The sequence below is a fragment of the Trifolium pratense genome, linkage group LG4, assembly GCF_020283565.1.
Source record: "Trifolium pratense cultivar HEN17-A07 linkage group LG4, ARS_RC_1.1, whole genome shotgun sequence".
Taxonomy (NCBI): domain Eukaryota; kingdom Viridiplantae; phylum Streptophyta; class Magnoliopsida; order Fabales; family Fabaceae; genus Trifolium; species Trifolium pratense.
Genome location: NC_060062.1, coordinates 24,262,722 through 24,289,425, shown reverse-complemented (window position 1 = coordinate 24,289,425; position 26,704 = coordinate 24,262,722). Strand labels below are relative to the sequence as shown.

At 32.4% G+C, this 26,704-nt stretch overlaps 3 protein-coding genes across 39 annotated transcripts; all 3 read left to right on the top strand.

Annotated features, from left to right (window-relative positions):
• The first annotated feature begins 1,586 nt into the window (after positions 1–1,586).
• LOC123924719 (protein IQ-DOMAIN 33) lies at positions 1,587–5,495 on the top strand. Its single transcript, XM_045977684.1, has 6 exons — positions 1,587–1,780; positions 2,110–2,397; positions 3,129–3,338; positions 4,049–4,162; positions 4,511–4,909; positions 5,281–5,495. Exons 1-6 carry the CDS (start codon positions 1,709–1,711, stop codon positions 5,404–5,406), a joined length of 1,209 nt encoding a protein of 402 aa, XP_045833640.1. The 5' UTR covers positions 1,587–1,708; the 3' UTR covers positions 5,407–5,495.
• Positions 5,496–6,585: 1,090 nt separating this feature from the next.
• Positions 6,586–12,808, top strand: LOC123920062 (calmodulin-binding transcription activator 2-like). 36 transcript variants are annotated; one of them, XM_045972179.1, is made up of 15 exons: positions 6,797–7,000; positions 7,171–7,249; positions 7,411–7,504; positions 7,740–7,808; positions 7,937–7,968; positions 8,248–8,321; positions 8,469–8,985; positions 9,182–9,508; positions 9,593–9,868; positions 9,977–10,312; positions 10,759–10,795; positions 10,991–11,078; positions 11,164–11,294; positions 11,409–12,089; positions 12,237–12,808. In XM_045972179.1, exons 7-9 carry the CDS (start codon positions 8,497–8,499, stop codon positions 9,707–9,709), a joined length of 933 nt encoding a protein of 310 aa, XP_045828135.1. In that variant the 5' UTR covers positions 6,797–7,000; positions 7,171–7,249; positions 7,411–7,504; positions 7,740–7,808; positions 7,937–7,968; positions 8,248–8,321; positions 8,469–8,496; the 3' UTR covers positions 9,710–9,868; positions 9,977–10,312; positions 10,759–10,795; positions 10,991–11,078; positions 11,164–11,294; positions 11,409–12,089; positions 12,237–12,808. The 36 variants fall into 36 exon arrangements, with proteins under 36 accessions (XP_045828143.1, XP_045828119.1, XP_045828122.1 ...); XM_045972184.1 differs by having other exon boundaries at positions 7,707–7,808; positions 8,512–8,985; XM_045972178.1 differs by having other exon boundaries at positions 7,707–7,808.
• Positions 12,809–16,674: 3,866 nt separating this feature from the next.
• LOC123920061 (putative BPI/LBP family protein At1g04970) lies at positions 16,675–20,438 on the top strand. 2 transcript variants are annotated; one of them, XM_045972153.1, is made up of 7 exons: positions 16,933–17,062; positions 17,152–17,280; positions 18,257–18,396; positions 18,474–18,828; positions 19,064–19,312; positions 19,538–19,663; positions 19,852–20,438. In XM_045972153.1, exons 2-7 carry the CDS (start codon positions 17,206–17,208, stop codon positions 20,065–20,067), a joined length of 1,161 nt encoding a protein of 386 aa, XP_045828109.1. In that variant the 5' UTR covers positions 16,933–17,062; positions 17,152–17,205; the 3' UTR covers positions 20,068–20,438. The 2 variants fall into 2 exon arrangements, with proteins under 2 accessions (XP_045828108.1, XP_045828109.1); XM_045972152.1 differs by having other exon boundaries at positions 16,675–17,280.
• Positions 20,439–26,704: the final 6,266 nt, after the last annotated feature.

Genomic DNA, 26,704 nt, shown 5'->3' with positions numbered 1-26,704 from the left:
AACCCGAGAGACAACCTCTCTTGTTTGTCTCCAAAATCCTAGCCTTGTGTCGGCGGCAAATCCTAATTGAAAACCCTACATATTGTTGCTCCTTTAATTTTTCTATTAATAAAGTGATTCCTATTTATAGAGAAATATATATCAAAAAACTAGTAACAAATCTATTTTAAAATAAAAGAAATCTAAGTCAGAGTACCCTCCAAAAAAAGATTTTTCCCTAAAAAAACAGCAAAACAACACATGCTGTCAAAATGCGCTGCGCCTGGGCGTGAGCTCCCACGCCTGGGTGTGTGAAGGCAGAATTTATCCCACTTCTGCACGCCTGGGCGCCAGCTCCCACGTCTGGGCGTGAGCAGGCAGAATCTCCCAAAAACATGATTTTCCGACTTCTTGTTATCGAGATTTCAAGGCATATCCAACAGTATTATTTTTATTTCAATATTATTTAACTTCTTAAAAGAAATAAGTTCAAATTAATTTATCACTTATTTTTAAAGGCACGCCGCATGAAAAAAACCATCAGATTCTTCACTTCACTCATGAGCAGCATTTCACACAATGTATCATACCCTTTATATGAACTCATCCCAAAAAATGAATAAAGAAATACACAACCTGCAAAAAGCATTTGAAAATTGATAATGAAGAATCCTTATAATTTTTTTTATGGCTTCCTTACCTGTGTCCTTGGGATCAAACTAAAGTTGCATAAGAAAAAAAAAATGACACCACATTGACAGAAACATATTAACCATAAAGGAATAGACATAACCCTAATAACAAGCAAGCTTTATAAAAGCCTATCCACTACATGCCATGTGCAAAAAGTATAAATATATGATGCAAAAGCAATAAAAAACATTGCACTCAAATTCATTACCTTTTTTCTTTCTATTATTTTCTTATTAAGTGGTACCATTCCAGCTTTGCTTTTATCTGCAGACAGATCATGATCAATACTTATTTCTAGTGAACACATGTGATTAATAATTTTATTTTTACACAAATAAAGTAATTTTTTATTATTAATTAACTTATACTAATGATCATTATACCGTCTTCGATGAGATTTGAATGTTGTCTTGAACCACTGAACTATCATTTTGTATCTGATGTGAGATTCTTAACACACACACTCACGTCTAACATTATTGGATTTGATGAGCGGATATAAATGGTAGGTGGCCCGATTAGAAACCTGATAGTAGATAGTCCAACTTATTATGGAGAAGACTCTGATACCATTTTAAAATTAGAAGTTGGATGAGTCTAACTCAATATAAAACTGACTTGTAAAGTGAGAGTTATCCTCAAATATAAATACATATTGAGGTCATCTCGCAAATCGCAACCGATGTGAAACTCTTAACAATCGATCAATCATAATTTTCGGATAATGAGAAATATTTGATTTTATCAAAATCACTTGTAAAGTCACACATATAATCGGTTGTAATGTGTTAACAAATTTTTTTTTTTACACTAACGGTGTGGTGCATGAAAATTAAACTCTAAAAAGAATAATTTTATTTTAATGTCAATTATTGTTAGTTCAAGTAAGAATGTTACTTTGACTTTTATACTTTATATCTAATTCTAATAATGTAACAACCATTATATCATTCGTGCATTGACGTATATATTAATATAGTTGAGGACAATGCCATTGTGAAATTTATGAAACTTTTCAGAAATTGGTTTAGCTTAGATGGGTTTCACTGTTGGGTTAGTAAGAAATGTCTTCTCAAGAAATCATGCTATTAGGTCTCATGAAAGAAAGGTAAGTCTCTCAATTTGTATAACTTCTCTTCAAGATGCATTTCTCTTAAATCGCCACAACTTATTATATTATAGAGAATCTCAGTCAAATGTAGCTGACGTAACCTCAATGCTAGAGCGTTGAGGTCACAGAGTCAGAGACATCATATATCTTATATCAATTTTTGATGTTGCAGCTAAAATTGCGGTCGTAGACCTTTTTAAAACTCGGATGGTTGTTATTAACCGAAGAATTAGCATAACACCATTCAAATTATGTTCTCATTCATTGTTCTTTGTGTAGAGTTCAAGAATTCTAAACCAATTTTGAATTATCTCATATGCTAACAGATAATGAGACGAAATTCTTCGGAAAATAGAAGATGGATATCTGTTAAATCATATCTGTGTGGCAATGAATTCAATTCAGTTCTTGCTGAGGAAGATTCAGCTTCAATTAAAAGCTCTGAAGTTACAGTTACACAATCCATACAAGAAGATTTGTTGAGTGATAAAGGAGAAACCAAGAGTGAAGAAACTGTTGAGAATGTAATAGAGAAAGGTACTAATTCAAACTCCAAATCATTGAATGAAGAAGAAGCAGCTATTATTATTCAATCAGCATATAGAAGTTTCAAGGTTAGCTCACTAATCATTAATTTATTACTTCAATCTAAGAAAAAAATGCTTGAAATTTTTATGAGTTTACTTTTAATATCGGGGTAAAACATTTTACATTGTCGATCAATCATAAATATCACTCTTTACATTGTCGATCCAACAGTTATAATTGATTGACGGTGTGCATATCAACAATGATATGCAATTGTCACAATCGTATTTGACTGCAATTTTGTCATGACATGACCACAATTTAACACATTGAGAATGAGTTCAATGTGTGTGTGTGGTATGATAGAAAGTTGGATACAGAATGAAAAAAAAATTGACAACTTAGGTTTCAATTATTTTCAATTGCAAAAATAGCAGTAGCTACTAGCTAGAATATTATATGACATGCTTTTAAATTGCGGTTGGGGTCGCCGATATGGTAACAGTTGCATTCATTGCGATTTCAATTTTAATTTTTTATTAGAAAATTTGCACCAACATGGTTAAAATCGTCTGATACAGTTACGATGTGATCGTATACATGATTGAAAATCACACCGCAATTGCAGTGCAATGTGGTTACGAAGGCTATTGCATCAGCAATTGCGGATGCGGTCCACGATTTAAAACCATAATATAAACCATAAAGTTGCATTTTATATTAATATGATCCATATGTTCAAGCCATGCATAAGAAATTAATATTTGCTTCATATTTACATAACTAGTATTTATATATATATGCTACACATTTTCAGTTGAGGTGTAAAAATGAAGAAATCATAAGGTCAGAAACTGATGAAGAGAAGCTGAATTTAGTAACAGAAAGTCCAGATAGAAAATCTATGGCCACATCAGTTGAAGTACAAACAGGGAATTCCATTGAAATTTTCTCACTTGAAGGACAAAAAATGAGCATTTACAACAGAATTCAGAACAGGAACAGAACAAGAGCAATAAAGCAAAAGGTATGACATAACATAATGTTACTTTGTGAATAAATTATAAATTAAATTTGGAATATGCTTAAGACATTTTCCTGAACATGGTATATTTTATACTTCATATATTATTTATTAAATAAAAGAGTGGTTAACATTTTATACTAAAACAAAAGGAAAAAAAATATAAGAGTGGTTCAGAAAATGTAAAGAAGATGCTTGGTCATGGCTTAAGTGTTATAAAATTCATATGTGATGATTATGTTGGAAGTTTAATCTTCCACTAGGTCACTTTTCTCATACACATTCTTCGAATCTCGAACAAAACTATCTAGATGTGTTAGTTCAGTAGTAAGAGTTTGACTTTATAACTTCAAGAAACATAGTTCAAATTTCACTTCGAATGGTTGTAAAAATGACCATTAATATTACTGTTATTAATAGTAATAGTAATTTTCCCTTCCTCAATTTTTTTTGGCTAAATTACACTTTTAGCCTCCTAACTCTTACAAACTTACAATTTTGGCCCTCTAACTTTCAAAATAACAATTTTGACCCCTTAACTTTAGCCCTTTTTGCAAAAAGTTGGTCTCCCGCTAATTTTGGCCACGTCAACGTACACGTAGACGATGACTCAGATGCCACGTGCTCAGGTCAACATGTCGAGCCACATAGGTTGACGTGGACAATAACATTGTAGCATTTCTAATCTGCATAATAACATGTACCTTTTTCAGGAAGATTGGGATGATAGTACTGTGAGTAGCAATGTTTCAAAAATGAGGATGCAGAACAGAATGGAGGCATCAACAAGGAGAGAAAGAGCATTGGCTTATGCCTTCTCACAACAGGTAAAAAAAAAAGACAAACTATTTCATATGGAAAAAGGATAGCATAAATTATCAATTTAATCTCTGAAATTGTATGAACAAGCAATTTAATACTTCAAAATTCCAAACTAGCCCATTTGTAATTTTTGACAAAACTTTTCCCTGGATAGCCTAAATTTCATCGACAAATTTGTTCGAAATGAACTGGTATTTGATGCGCTCTTCTAATGTACGTCTAGTTAACATGTCACGTCAAGTTAATGGAGGGACTATTCTGAATGTCATTTTATAATTTTGAGAATGTATTTGTCAATTTGCAAAAATAAATGACTATTTTAACCGATACTTTCGAGGAATATATTGTTGCAGCCAAGAATATGTTCAAAGAGAAAATTAGCAAAACATGAGAACAACATGGAACAAAATATGAGCTGGAGTTGGCTTGAAAGATGGATGGCAACCAGACTTCAAGACACTTCATCAGTTGAAAGCCATGCTATGAATCAGTATGAAAATTTCAACACTGATGATCTTCACAAATTCACTATAAAGACAAGATTTTTAGATGCTTCTGGTGGTGAAGAAAAAGAGAGTTGTGGATCAAATGAAGTGCCACTTCATTTTGATAACTATTCAATAAATTCACAAGATGAAACAGTTAGCAGCTTCAAATTGCCAACAACAAAAAAGACTAATTTTAAAGCTAGGAGAACTGTGTCTAGAAGGAAAACTGTGCCAAGTTATCAGTTCCATGATGAGAATCCTAAGGTCAGAATCTAAAACATAGTACATTATTTATGTTTATGCACTTGAAAAATTGCGCTTAAATATCGTGATCACTAGAGTTATGTATCATCTATGAAACACCGACACTTTAAATTGAAAGTGAGTTTAGTACATGTGTTAATTAGTGTCAGACACGAACACATTAGGCTATGTTTGGTATCACGGTGAATATGCTAGAATCATGGGTGATTTTGCAGAAGCTACAGAGTATAACTTTTAGAAAATTATGGTGGATCACCATGATTATGACATACTCACCATGATACCTGCAAACATACACTTAGTGTGCTTCCTAGTGCCAGTAATTGTCAATCACTACCATATTATAAATATGATTTTTTATATTGTTGCAGGTGAGCATTAAAGATGGTTCAAGCAATGCTATTAAGGATATTAAGCAAAAACCAAAGCAAGATGGAAGCAAGACAGAAATAAGTCAAATGACAATTAACACCACCAAAACTTCTTCTGATGAGTAACTTCTTACATTAATATGTCAAATAAACCCAACTAATTATGTGTGTCTAGTATTTGAAAATAGGAAGCAGAACAAAAATAACAACAGTACTCTCAGAACTTCTAATGAGTGACTTCAAAGTTGTTACATTAATATATGTCAAATAAATTCAACTTGCATTGTGTGTGTGATATTGAGATGTAATTAATGGTTGGATTTTCTTGTAGATTCTAATTTCATCAGGCATTTGTGTAACTTTTATTTAGTAAAGTACATGGAAAAATGAGATGGTTGTTCTAAAGTTTTGCTTTTCAATTATTTGTTTGTTCTTAAGACAAAAAATATATATAATTACAAAAGCAAAACATTAAAATTCAACTCTAACTAATTGTCACAGTACTTATTAAATTGTGGAATATAAGAAAAGGAGAAAGAAGTCTTCCTAAATGGCAACGATCTGGTTGCAAGTTGGATTCTTAATCCGGTTTCAACTGAGATTCGTCCCATCATTTTGTACCCGAAATTGCAGCACAAATCTGGTCGATCTAAAATATTGATTCTCTCTCAATCAAATGCTCCTAAAATATATCAATTAAAACAATCAATTTCTGCCCTCAAACAAGAAGGCATGTCTGTTTCTCTTTATTACACTCAACTCAAATCTCGTTGGGATGAACTCAATTCTATTACTCTGTCAATCCATATATATGTGGTAATTTCTTGATTAGCAGAATCAAGATCGTGCCATGGAATTTCTTCACGGAATTCATGATGGCTTTAGGACAGTTGACAGTCAAATTCTTCTGATGAATTCATTCTCATCAATTCAGCATGTCTATTTATTTAACTAGATTATACATATGCTGAATTGATTAAAATTGATTCATCAGAAGAATGTCACTTCTGACAACCGAAAAACGGTCATGAACTCCTTAGCATTACCACAGATACAAGATTGACAGAAGCAATAGAATTGAGTTCCTACGACTTGAGTTGGGTGAAATAAAGAGAGACAGACATGCTTTCTTGTTTGAGGGCGGAAATTGACTGTTTCAATTAATATATTTTAAGAGTATTTGATCGAGAGAATCGATCTTTTAGATCGGACCAGATTTGTGCTGCAGTTTCAGTGGACCAGATTGATTGAGACGAATCTCAGTTGAAACCGAGTTAAGAATCCAACTTGCAACCGGATCGTTGCAACGTTGCCATTTAGGAATGCTTCTTTCTTCTTGGGAACAAAACCAAATTTATTTTTGGCACGAAGTGCCATTGTTACTGTGCAAGTAAAGGGGTAACAAGGACAATTGAAGGGTTATCTGAATGGTGAATAACACATGGTAACAGGTGAAAAAAAATATCGATGAAGAAGAAAGGAAGTAAGTGATGAATCAATAATACTTACAATAGGATTGGCCAAAAGTGCCACTGTAGATTGCAAATTTGGGTTTCCCTGCTCCTGTTCACCATTCCAAAACTTCCATCCCGTCTCCCTTTTTCTCGTTTCTTTCATTCCTTTTCCTGTTTTGTTTCCTTCCTCAGGTCTCCTTCGTTCCCTTTTCATTCTGTAAGCTTTTCGCGTTCTCCTTTTGGGTTCGTCTGGATTCGGCGGAAAGGTTTGTGCAGAAAACTTTCGATTTCTATCTCCTTTTCAATTTCCTTTTTGATTTCCTTTGTCTCCTTTTTGATATATATGGATGGGTTTGGGTTTCGTTTTCATTCATTCTCTTTCTCTCTCTCTCTCTCGGTCTCTCTTTCTTTGTTGTTTGTTTTGGGGTTGTCTCAGATGGCTGGTAGGTTTGTGCGATGCAGTGCCCGGAAGAACTTCCTGACGTTTCAAGGTCTGGGTCGCAAGGATTTGGGAGGTAACTGGTTATCTGAGTTCGTCTTGATTCCAAAGTTTATTTTCTTGCTTTATTTATTGATGATTTTTTATTTATTGTTCGGTTTTGGGATTGTGGTTGATTCTTGTGTTTTCCTGTTGGCTTGATCATGATTTTGTTGTTCCATTTTTTGTACTATGCAGTGCCGGGAAGAACTTCTTGGCGTTTCAAGGTCAGAGTTACAAGGATTTGGGAGGTGACTGGTTATCTGAGGGAATGGTTCTTCTTGATGCTAAGGTTTGTTTCTTGTTTTATTGTTGATTTATGGTTCATTTATTGTTGATTTTTGTGTTTGTTTGTTATGCTGTGTTGTGTGGGATTTTTGTTCTTCTTTTTGCTTTGTTGTGGTGGTGATTTCGTTTTTTACATATTGTTTGAGATTTTTGTTATTCGATCTTTTTTGTTTGTCGTGGTGGTGATTTCGTTTTTCAAATTCTAGGGTGGAAAAATTCACACTACTGTTCGGAAGCAGCTGCTATACCTGTTTCAGAGGAAGTTGGAGGAATGGCTTGTCTATGTTTTATTTGTGGTTGATGCCAAGGTGTGTATTGTTTTTACAATTTTTATACATATTTATTCTTTCTCCTTCTCATTAGATTTTGTGTGTTTTGGTTGTTTGGTCATTTAATTGAAGGGTGGGTTTATTTGTGATTTTTATTTCTTTTGCAGGATTTAATTTTAATTCTTTGTTTCATTTCAAGTTTTGAATTTATTTCTTGTTTTATTTGTTATTCTATTTTGTATATTTTGTATCTTGTTTCTTTTTCATCTAACAATGGAGTTATTTCATTGATTTAAATCAAAATTTGATTCAACCCTTTGTTTAGTTACATGTTGTATTGTATTTGCTATTTGTGAACTCAACGTGTTTGTTTTTTTATCACGATACATGATGTGGTTTCAGCACCAAGATTTGCTTCTATGTGTTTGTCATTAATGGATATTTTTCATTCGTTTTTGTGTATTTTGATTCTTTGCAGCTTCCATGGTTAAAGTTACACTATAGACCATCTGGTACCATTCTTGCTTTTGATTGTTTGCTCTAAATCTCCAGGTACGTCACGTCGTTTGGGTTATTCATTCATTCATTCATTCTTCAATCTGATAGAAAATCATGAAATTTATCAGAGTATTTATGTTTGTATTTCGTATACCTTGAACTTATGGGACCGAGTCTCGATGACCTCCTTTACTATTGTAGTGGCAAGTTTTCGCTAAAATCGGTTTTGATGTTGGCTGATCAGATGGTAATCATTCATTCATTTCATGACTTGTTACATATTTATAAAATTGAATCACTCACCGTGGATGATGTGAATAAAGATGGTGCAAAAGAAACTTTGGGAATGAAAGCAGTACAGACGATTTCAGAACGAATTGCAACACCTGTGTTTAGTGGGGATATACCAGATCCAGATGTTATCTGCCTTAAGGATTCTCTCGATGCTGTCCGGAATGCTACACAAGCTGCTGATAGAATACATCAAGTATATAGAATGCAATCATTTCAAAGAAAGCAGTTAGCTCAGTATGAAGGTGACGATGAGTTTGGATTGTCAGATCAGCAAGCTCTTTCGGTTCTTGCCTCTAAGGCATCCAAATCTGGTCATGGGGATGGTTCAGTCAATGCTGCTGCAATACAAATACAGAAAAAGTTCCGTGGCTGGACAAAGAGAAAAGAATTCCTGTTCATTCGTCAAAGAGTTGTTAAAATTCAGGTCCATCCAGCTGCTCTCTTTCTTAGATTGTCTGTTTATTTTATGTATGCTTGTGCTTTTCTGCCCAGTTTCGATCGAAGGCTGGGGACTGAGTACACCTATAGATATAACTTTTATTTTTCTGCTTCCTTTTCTTATTACTTGTGGATACATTTGATACGTTCTTCTACTGACCCTGAAATACATGGTGTTAAAGGCTCATGTAAGAGGTCACCAAGTAAGAAAGAAGTATAAATCAATTATCTGGTCTGTGGGCATCCTGGAGAAGGTTGTAATACGGTGGAGGCGCAAGGGCAGCGGTTTACGTGGATTTCGACCAGATGCTGTTATTAAGGCCCCCAACCAACCAAGCAACAATCCTGTGAAGGAGGATGATTATGATTTTCTCAAGGAAGGGAGGAAACAGAGTGAAGAAAGATTCCAAAAGGCTCTTTCAAGGGTTAAGTCCATGGTTCAGTATCCAGAGGCCCGGGCCCAGTACAGGAGACTGCTAAATGTAGTAGACGATTTCCGTCAAACCAAGGTATTTTCGAACACGTTTTATGTTATGAATAAGCTTAACAAATATTTTTGGCTTAGTGACATTTTCTTTTGTCATCTCATATAGCAGGCATCTACTTCAAGTCCGATAAGTTCGGAAGGGGCAGTTGATGGTGTTGAGGATTTGATTGATATTGACATGCTTTTTGATGATGATAATTTCTTACCTATAGTATTCGATTGATGATTGGTGGTGGCTACTTCAATCCTTTCTTCTGGTAATCATTCATTCCTTTTAGGTTGCTTTGAATTTCTACTTAACAGGTACGGACACATTTTGCTAGGCCTAATTGGAAGAAGGTTTTCTCGAAAATGTGATCCAAGCACTATAGTGGCCGAATAGGTTAGTCTCCATCAAGCATATATTGGTACTTCATAATGGCAGGCTAGCATGGTAGACTTTTTTCTGTTTTTCTTTAGCTAACATTATGGCTGTCTTAATTCATATCAGGGGTGTTTTACTGTGGCGCACCGGTTTTGGCCAAAGAACTTAATAAGTTATGCTTCGAGTTCAACGAAAAGGGTCCAACAAAGTTTGAATTCCACAAGAATTCTTCACATTTTTTTCTTGAAGAATTTCAATATTGCCAGATTTGGCTAGATTTCCTATTTATAGGACATTTTTCCAGTAGTGACAATTTTTCTTTTTTGGTTGGGGGTGAGCACAGATTGCCTATGAATTGCCAGCGGAACTAATTGGAACTTTGATGTGCATTGGTATTCTACGATACCTGGAGTAATATCAGCATCTTCCTTTGATGGAAAAATAGGCATATACAATATTAAGGTACATAAATATAATTTTTTATTTTTTTTTGCAATTATGTGGAAGTATACTCTAACTATTCATTTTAAGACTAAGCAAGGAATAGTAGATTAGTTATATTGATTTAATTTTTGCTTGATTATTATTGGTCACAAATTTAATAGATAGTTGTTAATTGTGGTATAGACTTAAGTTGTCTCATAAAGGGTAGAATGAATTAGTATTTCACTCTGCAATACTTTTTAAAAATAACCAATTTCATGTTGTCCATCCTACAATTCTGTTTGTCAGATCAAGTTACTGTGTATCTTGTTCTCCTTCTCATCTTTTATCACTTCAATCATGCTATGATGAATTGTAAGATAATTTGTTCTTGTTCAAGTTATAGACAAAATCTGCTTTCAATACTCATTCCTGCTGATCCCTTTACTGGCCATATGAATTCTAACACGTGTGGTTATCTGCAGGGTTGTCGTGGTTCTGGAGAGACTGATTTTAGTGCAGGTGATGCTTTAATTATTCAATTCTATCAACCAAGTTACTAACTATAATATTTACTTTCTTATAATTCATCTGCATGTACCATGCTCAGTCTATGTAGATTTTGTTTCTAAGCATTTGGTGGTGTATGCTTGTTTTGGTTTTTTTTTTTATGGCATTTGGATGTGAAAATGACACACGCATGTCCTTTCTGTGCAGTACCGCTGAGCGCTCCAAAATGGTATAAACGTCTTGCTAGTGGTCATTTTGTCCTAGTGCTTCAGGTTCTCCTGCTGGGGCTTCAGAGGCAAGATTTTAGTACTTTTGAGTATATTTCTTTGTCCATGTTCTGTAACCTTTCAGTTGAATTCATCTTATTTATAATTTTCCAGGTTTATGTGCATAACAACATGGTCACTGTAGACGGTCTGTTGAGTTGTTCATCTGAATTTGAAGCTGCAATACAGAATGGGGAAAGAACTTTATTAAGGGTTTTATGTGATAAAAAGACTCAGAAATCAGAGTAAGTTCTATCCACGAAGCGCACTATTGTTTTATGCTGTTTGCGTTTGATTGTCAGTCTAACAATTAGGCTGTGGCTCTTGCATATGTTGTCTGCTTTTTATTGGTATGGCAGATCTGATGAGGAAAGGGAAACATGGGGCTTTTTGAAGGTTATGTTTGAAGATAATGGAATTGCAAGAACAAAACTTCTCACACACCTTGGTTTTAACGCACCAAGTGAAACAAAAGACACAGTTAGTGATGATCTTTCTCAGGAAGTCAATGCTATTGGACTTGAGGACACATTTGTCAATAACATAGGGCATGTGGCTACTAATGAAACCACTATTTTGTCTTCCGACAACGGGGAGGATTTCTTTAACAATCTTCCCAACTTCCTAATTGTTACTATTAACAAACTAATTTGATTCAACCTTTTGACATATGTTGTCTACATACTATTGCTACCAATTGTCATATTGAAGTAGTGAAATCTAAGACCTTGATGCAATATGTGGATGGTTTATCTTTTTCTTAGCACAAACTATAAAATCCCCAATTGGACATAAATTTTGATGATCGAGTATTTTGATAGTAAGCTATTATAATTCTTGTCTTCACATGTTAGCAGTTTGCTCAGAGATGAATGGACTATGCTTTGCGACACACTTTCTTCAAAACTCATGGGAGCTGGCAATACATTAGCTGCAACTCTTTGTTTTATATGTGCTGGAAATATTGATAAAACAGTTGAAATTGGTCAAGGAGCCTGTCACATGAGCATGAGGGGAAATCTTATGTTGACCTACTTCAGGTAAGATTGATACTCGTATTTGTATATGTAAATATGTATAACTATAATATAAAACTCCCACTTACCAATAGTACAGTTTGACAACTGACAATTATACATTGTTAGGATTTGATAGAAAAAACTATTGCTAAAACATTTTCTGTATAGAATGTGAAGCATCGTACATACCAGACGGCAAACTTGCTTGGCATCTCATCATTCATGTGGCTGCAACGAAGAGACAACTGCAGCTTATGTATTATACATTACACGTTGCAAACGTTGGAGACATTGACCTAATTGGAAGCTACATTGATTATTGCAGATAGATCCGCAATGAATTGAAATTGACAGTTTTGAGGATAAAGAATGATAAAAGGAGGTAAGGGGACAAGGGATTAGGTGTTTTCTTAAGCGTAACTTCCTCATTTTCCTTCGAGTAAATTCGATGAATACCAGAAAAAATGAGGATGAAAAAGGCGACTCTCACTTGCTTTTATGATCCTCTTTCTGTCTCTCAACAGAACTCTGATTTTGGTTTGGCTTTTCTTTGGGGGAGGAGAGTCTATATGTATATAAATGAGACTAATATAGTGTTTTATATTTTCTTTTATCAAGGTAACCATTAGTGTTATTCTTTTTATCTTTTGTATCATACTACACATTATTGGATAGATATAGTGAAGAATACAAATTAAACAAATGAGTTGATGGACTGTTAGTGTGCTTCTCTGGTGAAATATTTGCTTTGGTACTACTATCTGCACTTAGTTTACGTACAGCATCAAAGTAGGCTGAATATTCCAAAAACTCATGAAAAGTGTTGAAGGTTCCATTTGAGTATCACTCTTTCCTTTAAACATTTAATGTATGTTTGGTACTGCGGTGAGAAAATTTGATTTTGGCAGAATTGATTCTGTAAAATTGATTTTGACATAAATTGAGTTGAAGATAAATTGATTTATGTTTGAATATATTCATGTAAAAGTAGTTAAATAAAAAAAAAAGAGTGGATATTCAGCAAGACTTTTTTTGTCCGCAAACCAAAAGCATGACCTCAAATTCAAATACAACTTATTACTTTGTTGTTCCTACTTTGTTGTTCCTCTATTACCCAAGCGGGTATGAGAATGGATATATGTATTTTTTCAACGTGCGGGTATGGGAATAGGTATCATAGTACTCTTATCATACCTTACCAATTGTCATCCATAATAATCAAAATATTTATCATAAAATAATTATACAGAAATATTTTCAATAATACATCATAATTTTAGTCTAAGTTTTAATCTCCCAAAATTCTTATCATTGATATTATAAAAATTTAATTTTAAATTTAATCCACCCGTGCGAAGCACGGGTAAAACCCTAGTATTAACCAAGACAAAACAATACTAATAATACTGATACATACCATATAAGAAAAGGAACAAATCGATAGTAAAAACAGGAGTAAAAGGAGGAATAGTTGTTGTAACAGAATGTGTTGTGATTTTATTCATGTAATATGCCTCAGTATATATACACAATACAAAAAATCTGTACATTAAAAGGCCTAGTCTCTCTACAAAAAAAAAGAGGCCTGGTCTATACAATTTCCTTATGCAGGCTAATTATTAATTAGGATTGATTGATATGCAGCTGCATATGATATAATTCTTTATTGATTTGCGTACTCCTAACATGGAATGGATTTGTGTCAACAAAAAAAAACAAACCTGGAATGGATAGCGCCAAGGGTTAAAAGGAGTTGGAAATTCGGGATTCAAACACCCAACGATAAGATGTAATAAAAAAAGCTAACGTATAAACAATTTGCCATTAAAGAAAAATACTAAATAAAAAGACTGTTTTTAGAGGAAGGAATTCTCTTATATGGAGATTGGAGAATGATTCTTTCTATTACAAATCTCTCATATTTTCATATCTTTTTCATTGCACCAATTTCGTTCATTCATCACAATATCTATTAATAACGAATTGATCTATGGGTAAGAGAATTAAACCTCTTAAAATATGGTCATAACTCATAAGTAGTGGCGGAGTCAAGATTATTATAGAGTTTGAGTAAAATTTCACATGTGACCTCTAAAAATCTCAGTTTTATCTTAAACTAATTCATAAAAATATCAACAATTTTGGCCAGAGTCCGATCAACTATTCAGACTTATTGGACCTTAGAATCGCCCCTGGTCATAAGTTTGGTCATTGATCCTTGCCTATAAAAAAAATTTGGATGGAAATAAAAACTCATTATATGTCCGATAGTTTCCATTTTCAATTCAACTCTCCTAAAAGGTATTTTTGAAATGCTCACCATGATGGTGGAGTGTGGATCGGGATCACAAAGATGTACTCCCTCCGTCCCATATTATAAGCAAAAAAAATTATTTTTTCATGTCACAAATTATAAGGAAAAAAAAAATAACTTTTATCATTTCCAAGAATTACTTTTACTTATTCTCATGAAATTAATTACAAATTGCATTTAATTTACTCTCTCTTCTTTTCCGCATAATCAATAATCAATAAGCATTCATTTTACTTCTTCCCATGACACTTATTTCAAGAATAACACAAAAAGTCATACTTCAAATTATCATATTTTACTTTTTTTAATAAGTGTGAAATTATTTTTTTTGCTTATAATATGGGACGGAGGGAGTATTAGGCTGCACCGAAAAAATTAAAAGGTGTTTATATAACCTTTTAATGGTAAGGTGGTAGGGCATGTCTTTACAATCATAAAATATAGGTTGTTAGAATCAGACCGGCCGGTCGGATCGGGAATCGATCATGTATATATGCGCTTCGATTTGGCCTGAAAAAGGGCAGCAAACAAACCGGTAAAAAACCGGTCAAACCGGCGAGGAACGGGGTCAATCTGGTGAACCGGCCGGTGCGGTTTAGCGGTTCCGAATTTTTTAAAAAAACAAAATGGACAAAACTGGGAGCAAAGAACCGGGCATTGAACCACTAAACCAACTCAAAACTAGTAAAAACCCAGCTTCTTTTTATAGTTTTTTTTTTACTACTAGCATTGGGAACCATTTATCTCATTATTAAATGAGAGAACACTTGACCTCACAAGCATTTGCAAACACTTTGCATTGCTATATATTTCAACAACACCTTACCCAATTTATTTATAGTGAAGCTACCTCTCAAATTTTTGTGAAACTAGCAATGTGGGACTAATAGTGTGTTGTAAATGCAATCTCTCCATATTAGACAAACATCATAAATACAAACCTCATACTTTTTTTTATTGAAAAAACAAACCTTTGTCACATTAAGAAGATAACTTTTGTTAAAAAAAAAAATTAGCCTCACTTTTTAATGTTTCTATTTCCCTTTTGATATTTTGCTTGTTTTTGTTAATAGTTTTAATATTTTGCATCTAATTTTAATAGTCAATAAATATTATATTATATGTTTTATATGATTCTAATTTTAATAGTCGATGAATATTTTTTAGAACTTAATTTATTAGGTAATTTCTAATTTGGTTTATATTAGAAATTTATGTCCAATGTATTAAAGTTTTTATTTTATATTGACGTTATGACATTTTATCTTATTAATGTGTGAAACTAGGGAATATTGAATAATTATTTATATATTTTTTATTTATATAATAATTAAAATATATATTTAATTAAAAACAGTTCGATCCGGTTGAACTCCAGTCCGACCAATTAAACCTTGAACTGATAATCTCATCGGTTCGATGACCGGTCCGATTCTGATTACCTTGCTTAAAACCCTAAATCAATTTTCATCTTCTTCCTCTTCTCATCTCCATCTTCTTCCTACTCTCATTGAAATTTTATCAATCATAATTTTTCTGGATTATGATGACTTTAAACTAACGCCATTTATTTCAAAAAATGGTTATGGAGATTAGACTTATTCATCAAGCAATGCTTCCTTATTCATCAAACATAGCAACTATTTCATTGAGAATAGGAAGAAGATGGAGATGAAAAGAGGAAGAAGATGCAGATTGATTTAGGGTTTTATATTTGGGTGTAATTTTTTCTTTCCGTCAATTTAGTCCCTCAGCGTTTATCTAAAACAGTCACTGCAATCCCTCAACGTTCATCTTTCTTTTTGTTCTATTTTGTCTTCAATATGGTCCCTGCCTACGGGGCATCAAATTTTAAAGAGAATTGACACATATTTGTCAACAAAGTGAACAAATTGTCCACGTCAGCACTATCAAACGGTTCTTTGCTAAAAATTAACCCAGAAACTATTTTGACTAACAGAAGTTACATTCAGTAATTTTAAAATGTTTGTTGATAATTCATGGACTACTATGACAGCGAGTGTCACTTTCAGGACTAAAATGACTATTTACTCGTCCAAATTCACTACTCTCAAAATTGAAATTTTTATCTATTTTAATACATTCACCGACGGAATTTTAATTAATGAATAAAAATTCAAAGATAAAATTACTTTAATTTAAGATTAAATTACTTATTTACCGGAATCTTAAACTTAAAGTTTAAACATATCCTTTTGTCAAAAACAAAAGTTTAAACATATCCTGTGTCAAAAAAAAAAGTTTAAACATATCCAAAAATAAATTTTGTCCATTTTCAAACTTACCAAATGTTCGCATTAAGAACGATGGGTGCAGTTTGGACTTTTAACATAATCATCTCAAGTGTTTGAGTATTATGCAAGTTCCCATAATCCCATGTACATCGTTCCTACTTTCCCAACGTTGTCTTTGTCTTTCCAATCCCATGAATCAATCAACAACTTCAATTTTCACAACCCACAAATCAAAATGCAATCTTTCTTTCTTCTCTTACTATTATCCTCTTCTTTCATTCATGGGTATGCACAATTTCAATCCAAAAATCAAGGTTTCATATCAATGTTAATCACTCAAAACGGGCTTAATTTTGTTAAAGACTTACTTGTAAAAAAAGCAATTTCTTCCATTGTTTCACTCCAATTGCCCAATATTGAAAAGGGTACAAAAATTCCATTTTTGGGTAATGTATATATGGTGCTTTCTAATATTACAATATATGAAATTGATGTTGATTCTTCTAATGTTAAGCCTGGTGAAGATGGGATTTTGATTTTAGCTTCTGGGGTTAGTTGTAATTTGAGTATGAATTGGTATTATTCTTATAGTACTTGGATTGGTCCTGTTAAGATTTCTGATAAAGGTTCAGCACAAGTTCAGGTATGAAAAATTTTCCTTTGTTTGTGTATTTTTGTTTTAAGGTTTATGTGTGTGTGCGCACGCGTGTAGAATGATGTTTAGCTAAGTAGAAAAAATTGAAAAATTGTGTTGCTAATAGAAACATGATCTATTTATGATTGAATTTTAGGCCTAGATTGGATAAACAGTTTAATTAAGTGCTTATAGTATAAGCGTTTATTATATAGTAGTAACTGTTTATGTAGAAGTTATTCATTCAACAAATGATAATATAAAGTCAAATTGTTTTTGTATAATCTACAAGTTATTTTGATAATCTATTCTGAAGAGTTTACGAAAATAAACTGGAAGAGTTTATGGACATGTAATAAGTAGTAAATGTGTGACACGGGTTTATTGATCCTGGCTTTCTGATCTTAAATCAATGTGAGTGAAAGTGTAATGTGAGTGAATTGATTTCAAATTGATGGCTAAGATCAGTTAATGTGTGTAATTACATGTTTTTTTAAATGCAAAGAATGATCCTTACACCAATGTCAACTTATGTAATGATAAAACGTATTGCTGCGGGCATGTTTGGATTGGCTTATTTTTGAGCTTGTGCAAAAGAACTTATGCAAATAAATAAGCTTTTATGTATTATTGATAAGCTTATCAAGGTAGTTTATATAGATACAATTTTCGTTAGTGAGAACTTATGAGTTAACATAAAAACATATTTATTTGCATAAGCTATTTATCATACGCTCAAAATAATTCAATCCAAACGGACCCTAAGTAGGAATAATGTAACTTACATATGGTATTCACCTTTTACTTATTTTTATATAAAGTTAATTTTCTTGAGTTGGTGAATTATTCAGTATGTGTGATTATTCTTGTGAATATAGGCTCAAAAGGATACCTGTTTTTTGTTAGTATTATTGTTGCTTCTATCTGTTCATTTTCTTCATAAATGTATAGAAAAAGGAATTTGATAAGTTCTGATTTTGGAAAGGTTGAAGGCATGGAAGTTGAACTTAAATTGGGATTAGAGAACCAGGAAGGATCTTTGGATCTCAAACTTAAGGACTGTAGTTCTTCTGTTAAAGATATTTCAATAAAATTAGATGGTGGTGCATCTTGGCTTTATCAAGGGTATGTCAAAAGTCTTCTATGTCGCAGAAAATGATTTTATGGTGATTTGACTTTAAGCTTTGATTCATATCTAACAGGATTATTGATGCTTTTGAAGAGAATATTGGATCGGCAGTAGAAAACGCTATCACCAAGAAACTTGGAGAAGGGATTTCAAGGCTCGACTCATATTTGAAAAGTCTGCCAAAGGAGGTTCCGGTTGATGATCAGTCTTCGTTGAATGTAACTTTTGTTAACGATGTTTTACTAAGTGAGTCGTCTGTTGGATTTGAAACCAATGGATTATTTATAGGGAGAAATGATTCCCTGCCTATTCCTAACCTTGGCTACAAGAACTTGAAACTTCCGATTATATGCACAAATTTATCAAAAATGCTAGCAATCACTTTAGACGAGGCTGTTTTCAACTCGGCATCATCCTTGTATTATGATGTAAGTTTTGATGTTTGTTCATGGTCTTAAACAGTGTTTCAAAAACCGAACCAAACCAGAGGGTTCACTGGTTGAACCTTTAACCATCCTTTGGCGGTTTGATTGTGGCTTTGTCCTGGTTCGAGCAGTTTATGATGATTGAACCATGACCTAGAGGTCTTGTTAGATTTTAATTTTTTTTTCCTATATCATTAGATTGGATTAGGGTCATATGAGAAATTGCTTTGATGTTCAGGCAAAATTTATGCATTGGATTGTGGACCAAATACCAGATCAATCTCTATTGAACACTGCAGGATGGAGATTTATTATTCCTCAGCTTTACAAGAAATACCCAAATCATGAAATGAATTTGAACATATCTTTGTCTTCGCCTCCGGTTGTGAAGATTTCAAATCAGAAAGCCGGTGCTGTCGTATATGCAGACTTAACAATTGATGTTTTGGAAGAAGATGAAGTAATACCGGTAGCATGCATCTCATTGGTAGGATCTTGATATCTAATTAACTTCATTCATTGCCATAATCTAAGTAGTTTTTTTTTCCATCGTCATTCTAATTCTCGTCTTTATTCTAGTCAGTGTCTATTCAACTGTGAAGTCCCCAAAATTCATCTTTATTCTCCTATTTGTACACCGTACAATAAGCTGTCATATGTTGTTCGTGATTGTAACATTATTGAACGTTTACGATGACCGCTGTTTGCACAGATGATTCAAGCTTCAGGTTTGGTCAAAATAAATGGAAACAACCTCGTAGGTACCATCAGATTGGATAGCTTTGGAATGTCATTGAAATGGAGCAACGTTGGCAATCTACGAATGTACCTTATTCAGGTGTGTAAGAAAAGTGAAAAAATTAATCAGCCGTCAAATCATATATCTTATCATGAGTTCACGTCGTAATATTACTTTTTAAAATATGGTGAAATATCTACACGATGAGATATGATCAGATATCTGTAAAACTGTTTTACGCTTTCAGTGGATAGTTATTAAGATGTATTATTCTTTTTTTACTGCAGCCGGTGATGTGGACGATTATTGAAACGGTATTTTTGCCGTATGCAAATGCACATCTAAGTAAAGGCTTACCTTTGCCTATTATCCATGGTTTCACCTTACAAGATGCAGAAATAATCTTATCAACGTCAAGAGTCGCAGTTTGCAGCGATGTTGCATTTGCAGAATCAGAATCAGACAGACATATCTTACAAAATTACAATTCATTGAGTAGATAAAAACATATTTTGTGGATGCATTGTAAATAATTCAAATCAGAAATCAAGATTATATATCTCCTTGTGCAATCTTCTGTTATTTGTTAGATAAACATCAATACAAATACTTTCTACCATGAACTCACATGTAAATAAAGTGTACATTCGAACGAGAATGAGAAAATTAAGACGCATAAGCTAGTTTTAACTAAGATTAGTAAAGGAGGGAAATGTCGGTCATTTATATATAGCAGATCTTATCGAAATGTGTTTAGATGATTGAGATTCTGAATAAATCAAGACATAGAAGCCAACTTCAACTTAAGTGAGAAATTTTATAGAAAAAATGTCATTTATTGTATAACTCTGTTAAGATTTATTATTTCATAAGTGTTTCTAGAGAATTTTATGCAAACTGTCTCTATATGACTATATTGATTATTGATTAAAATTCGCGAGGAAAGGCCTAAAATAGACCCAAAATGGATGACCCTTCTGTGAATCCTGCTATATCAAGAACTTTATAGCAGCAGATTTCCCTATCTTTATTGATTGAAACGTCAAATTCATAATAGATTCTAATCTCAGTGTATTTATAGGTATCTGTTAATCTCAGTGTATATTTGTTGTAATTGTGGATTCACATCATAGTACTTTTTTTCGCGAGTTTTAGCATTCTGCGTCTCTTTTTACAAAGGCTGCTGAGTGTAAATTGAATATATGCTCATGATGATTTTAAATGATTTAGGGAGGGCTGCCAATGTATATAGGAACCTGTGGTTTATACAATTTGAAACCTCCAACAGTATTTGTACCTCCTGTATCAAAGATGATGTTGAGAAGCTGCTCGATGTTCACAAGAAATAAGGCCAAGTTGAACTGAATTGTGAATCGGTTGCTTTGGTTGTCAGTATGTGTCATTTGTCTTTCTTTTTGATGGTCAGTAATTATCTTTGAGGAAATGATTCGCGAAGTTTCACTTCAGGGGAAACATATGAAATACGAAATGACCTAGGTGTTCGACCATTCAGAACACACAAGTTATACCAAGTCAGGTATCAATATTAGAACTTACCTCACTTCTTGTACAAAAGCACTTTGGCTAAGCCATTCACATTATCATCTTTAGTTTTCTGTTACCGGCTATTTTCTGTCTGAAATATCTCAAACTCGATTCTGGTTTGAATTTTTTATCTTACTTTTAATGAATTCTCGTTTCTAGATTACAGACACTATATTATCTCCTGAGGTGGCCTTCACCGGCGATACAACATCAGATTTTATGCTTGATCCACTTAATGCTGATGCATTGAGAGCGAAGGTTCTTATAACCGAGGTACATTACAATCTTTTAATAGAATGATTACAATTATTTTGTCTGAGTTTAGCGTACTTTGAGAGTTGGCAACAATACATGATTAGCCGAAATCCTTAGTAATAGAGAACAGAATAGCCGAAATCCGTCAGATTTTATCATATATTTTTTGTTTGATTGATTTGATTGTGAAACTATTTTAATAGGCAACTTTCCTAGATGATTCAACCAGCGTTGAGCACGCGCGCCAACATGGTCATACACATATGTCTGAGGTAACATGACATTTTATTATTTTGAGCCTACTTTATAGGCATCTTGACAAAATCAAGACGCACTAAGATGAACTTTTGCTGGTCTCATCCATGCCCTTCCTCATTTATGTTTGGCTTAATTACACATTTGGTCTCTTACGTTTATTTTAGGTTTCAATTTGGTCCCTTACATTTAAAAAGTATCAATTTGGTCCCTTACGTTTATTTTAGGTTTCAAGTTAGTCCTTTCCGTTAGTTTTGTCACTAACACCGTTTGAACAGTACACGTGTCAACGTGTCAAGTGCCACGTGTCAGTCCACGTATGCAAATTGACTGCCACATGTGACAAAATTGACGGAAAGGACTAACTTGAAACCTAAAATAAACGTAAGGGACCAAATTGATACTTTTTAAACGTAAGGGACCAAATTGAAACCTAAAATAAACGTAAGGGACCAAATGTATAGTTAAGTTTTTATGTTTCTAATCCGTATCTTGACAAAAGTGATTCCTCTTACAGAAGGCTTCAAATCAATGTACTCGTAGGTGTTCAAAGTCGATACAAGTTGTACTAGTATCTGTATATCAATTACAGAAAGAATGCAACTAGCTTATGAAAAGGAATGTTAAAAATTTTGCAGTTATTTGTGAATTTGTGAATTGTATCTATAACTACAATTAGTGCAGCGTTAAGGTGCTATATGGTTTAACATTAAGTGCTTGTTTGTTTCCGCGTTTGCCACCCCTATAAACCCGCGCGTTTCTTTTAAGCTACATTTTTGTTGGCTTCTCATTTTCACGGTAAAAGGGACTCCAAATGCGCAGTGGAAACACACCGCACAACCAAACTAGTTAAATAGGTTTTAAATTCCTAAAGATGTTATTTGGAGCTAAAATAAACATTGTTTCGTGAAATTGTAGAAACGTTTCTTTTGCTAAACTATGTTGAAATGTATAGATGCTTAAGTTTCTTAAATATTTGGTTAGAAATTTGATTATAGAGTGGTTTGCATAGGAAAATATATGTTTGGAAAAGTCAATCGCTTAAGTGAGAGTGAAACGTTTCATCTGCTAAAAAATAGGTGACTGGACTGGACAACTTTTGTTGTACTCTGTTTGATTTGAAACTGGTTATAGAACTGGACAAATTAGGCAGCAAGGGACAGGACAAAAACAAGATTTTTTGTCCCTCACTGAACCACAAGACAACTTTTTGTCCACAATACAACTATAAAAAATACGAAAATACCCATTTTATTTTCGAATATAAAAATATTATCGTCCTATATCTCACTGGTACAGTTTTGTCTGTCATGTATTATCTTGTTCTGTCATGTATTGTTCTGTTCCGTTCTTGGTATTTTACGAATCAAACGCAAAGTCTTTCGGATAACAATTAAGTAAGCTTATTTCTCCCTATAATGTCATATGAGTCGAGCCAAATGCTCCCCACCATCTATGTTAGGGTTAGCACAAGAGTGAAATCTAAGACATATTTTAAAATGCTTTTTTACTTTTAGGATATAGGCTTGAAGTTGGATTTGAACTAGATTTGTCTAGTTGAGTTTCTATGCAGTTTCACGTTGTATTGTATCTTAATCGTTGATTTGTGATCAAACGATTAATATTTAAAACAATTTTATGCAATAAAATAATCCTAACTGTCAATTTAAGATTGGATGGTTTAACTTAGGGGTGTACGTGGGCCGGATTGGGTAGGGTTTGGCCAAAACAAAAACCCAAACCACATATGGTACTCCGGGTTGGGTTTAGTAAAATAACCACCCGTTATAACATTGGGCCGGGTTGGGTAAATCCACTAATTTCCGGGTTGGATTGGGTTGGGTTGTGGGTTACCCAAATTATTTTTCTATTTTTTTATATTAAATATCTAAATGTTGAATCATCATATTTTTCATAAAAAATAACTCAATCAATGTATTTTCTTGAAAAATAGGCTAACTTTTTTTCACTATAAAAAATAATCACCCATTTTTTTGTGTAAATCTACTAATTTACGGGTTGGATAGCGTGTTATCGAAATGATGTTTTTGCATTTTTTTAATATCAAATGACTAAACCATGAATCACTATATTTGTTTATGAAAATTATTCAATTTTTTTAAATTTTAAAAAAATAATGCGAAAAATTATCATATTTGTTCATAAAAATTATTCAATCTTTTTTATTTTTGTAAAAAATAGTATAAATCATTTTCAATATAAAAATATTTAATAATCAAATGAAAAAAATCTTTAGTATTTTCATAAAAAAATTTCAAGAAACATAGCACTAGTGGGTTAGTGGGTTTTTTGGGTTGGGTCCGGTTTTACACGAAACCCGATTTTTTTAATGGGTTTTTCATTTTTGAAATCCATATCCACCCACTTACCCGACCCAACCCACTTTTTTGAATTGGGTTGGATGGGTTTGACCGGGTCGACCGGATTTGCCCAACCCATGTACACCCCTAGTTTAACTCGTAAGTTTTTATGTGAGTTTAACATGAAATTTGTGGAGTAAATTCATAATATATATTATCAAATGATTAGATACCAAAAATTAAATTTTTTTGTTGGTTTTCACCTCTAGTATCCGTTTATTGAACTGCCTAATCTGATTCGGATGTCACTACCAAATTCAACGCTAATCACCACTAAACTAACTAATTATTTGTTACACCAAAAATTAACTTTGGAGTAATGCAAATACTATTTTAGTACAGTTGTGTACTAGGTTTTTTTGGTAAGTGTTTCTTCTTTATGAATTATCATTCCTTTTGGAAGATTACAAATCGGCTAACAAAAAAATTGTATATTTTTCTGATTTTTTCTTCTTTAGTCTCTCGTTCGTGGAGCCGAGCAAATAGTTAACTAGCTTTTTGGATCTCTTTAAAAAGAGAGATCTATAGATATCTTCTATGAAAAATTTGGAAAAAGTTTATAATATTCAATGTTTTTATTTTAGATAGAAAAAAATAAAGAGGGAATTCAGATGGATAAGACATATAGCTAATTCCAGAATAATTCGTTTTCATTTATGGATTCCGAGAGTTTTTGGAGGAATAAAAGTTGTAATTGTTTCTACTTCTAGGGGTATAATGACATATCGAGAGGCTAGACTAAAAAGAATCGGCGGATAAGTTTTATGTTATATATGGTAATGATAATTTTGCCGATATCCCGTTTGTTTCCGCTAAGATTATTGTCGGTTTGAAAAATTAAGGGGGGTGTATTGGATTGAGATTTCAAAAGACTATTTTGGAGAATTTTTTTTTGAAGATTTTGAAAGACTCGGTGAGATCATATTGATTTTGTGAGATTTTGAAAGACTTTTTTAAAAGACTTTTTATAATCAAGATTCTTAACACAAGAATTTGTGAGATTTTATAACATAGACTTTTGAGATTTCAAAGTACTTTATGGATTTTTAAGATTTAAATGGCTCAATAAATTCGATACAAATTTCTTCTAAAAATATAATGAATCAATCAATAATTCCTTAAAAAAAATCAAGGGATCAATATAAACAAATAAAATCAATGAATCAATTTTTTAAAAAAAAACTGATCAAGGGGAAATGAAAAAACACACCTTCATCAATGAATCCAAATATACACTATATGAACAAAACAAAAAATTTCAACGGTGAATGAAAAAAAGAATCAATATAACCATGAATCAAATGTCAAGAAAATAGAATACAATGAATAGTAAAAAAGTAGAATTCAAGAACTAATGATTGAGAAATCTCAATTTTAAGAAGGGCAAAATTAGGAATCATTAGAATCTCAATTGAGAAAAGTTTTTTTTTTTCTCTGTTTGTGATGTTTCTTCCACTATGTGTTTTGGTCGTAAATTCCAAGTATCATGGTGTTGCCTACAATGAGATTGTGCATACAGATTGAAATATAAAAATTGTGCATACAGACGATCGAAAATATATATAATAGTGAAAGAAGTCATGGATTATAACAATGTTGTTGAGAAAAGAAAAAAAAAAGATATTGACGCGTGCAATCAGTGTGTGTTTTGAAACAAAAAAAAAGTCTCATGAAATCTCATGAATTTTGGTGAGATTGTTGAATGAAGATTTTCTTTGTATTTTCAACTAAAAAGTCTCACAAAATCCTTTCCATAGAAGAATCCGTTGAAATCCATAGATTTTTGAATACCAAGAGACATTTTATAAGTCCATTAAAATCTCAATTGAATACCAACGGATTTGGTTGCCTTGAAAAAAAAATCTTGAATGTCTTAATTGAATACCACAAGATTTATTTAGATTTCATAAAAGTCTTGATTGAATACCATGATTTTTTAATCATAAAAAAATCTTTTAAAATCCATCAAAATCTCAATTGAATACAGCCCCCTAAACTTAAACTTAAAATTTTATTTTATTTTTTTGAAAAAAAATTATAATACTTTTTAGTTTAAAATTAAAGTAAGATTATCTTAAATTTGATCTATTAATTAAAAATTAGATTTGAAGCAAAATTTAAATGAAAACTTTATCAAATTTGATTTGATTCATCTTTCAAAAAAAATTGATTTGATTCAAATTAACAATTAGATTAAATCCAATTATTTAGTTACCTTTTTCTTTTTTATAATACCAATTATTTAATTTCCTAAAGAATATTTCTAAATTTGAATCATATCAATACTCTGCTTCTAAATTCTATATGTTATGTGTAACCAAAAAAAAAAAATTCTATATGTTATGTGTAAAAAAAAAATTATACTATATGTTAAGAATTTTCCTTAAACAATACTCTACTTTTTCAATAACACTCAACCAAAGAAAAATAATAATAAAATAAAATAAAAAATCCATGAAAAAAGACAAAAGATCAGTAGAAAAATAAGCCATCAAACATCAAACAGATAATGAGTCTTCAAAAAAAAAATCAAACAGATAATGATGATTTTTTTACCAAAGACTAAAAATAGATTGCTTTTAAAAAATGAAAATGCTAAACAGTGCCCCGGGACACTAGTTAAAGATACAAATATAGAAGTTTTATCTCGTAAATTGTGCATTCAATGTTTTAATGATATGAAAAGTTATTCTCTCTCATCAAT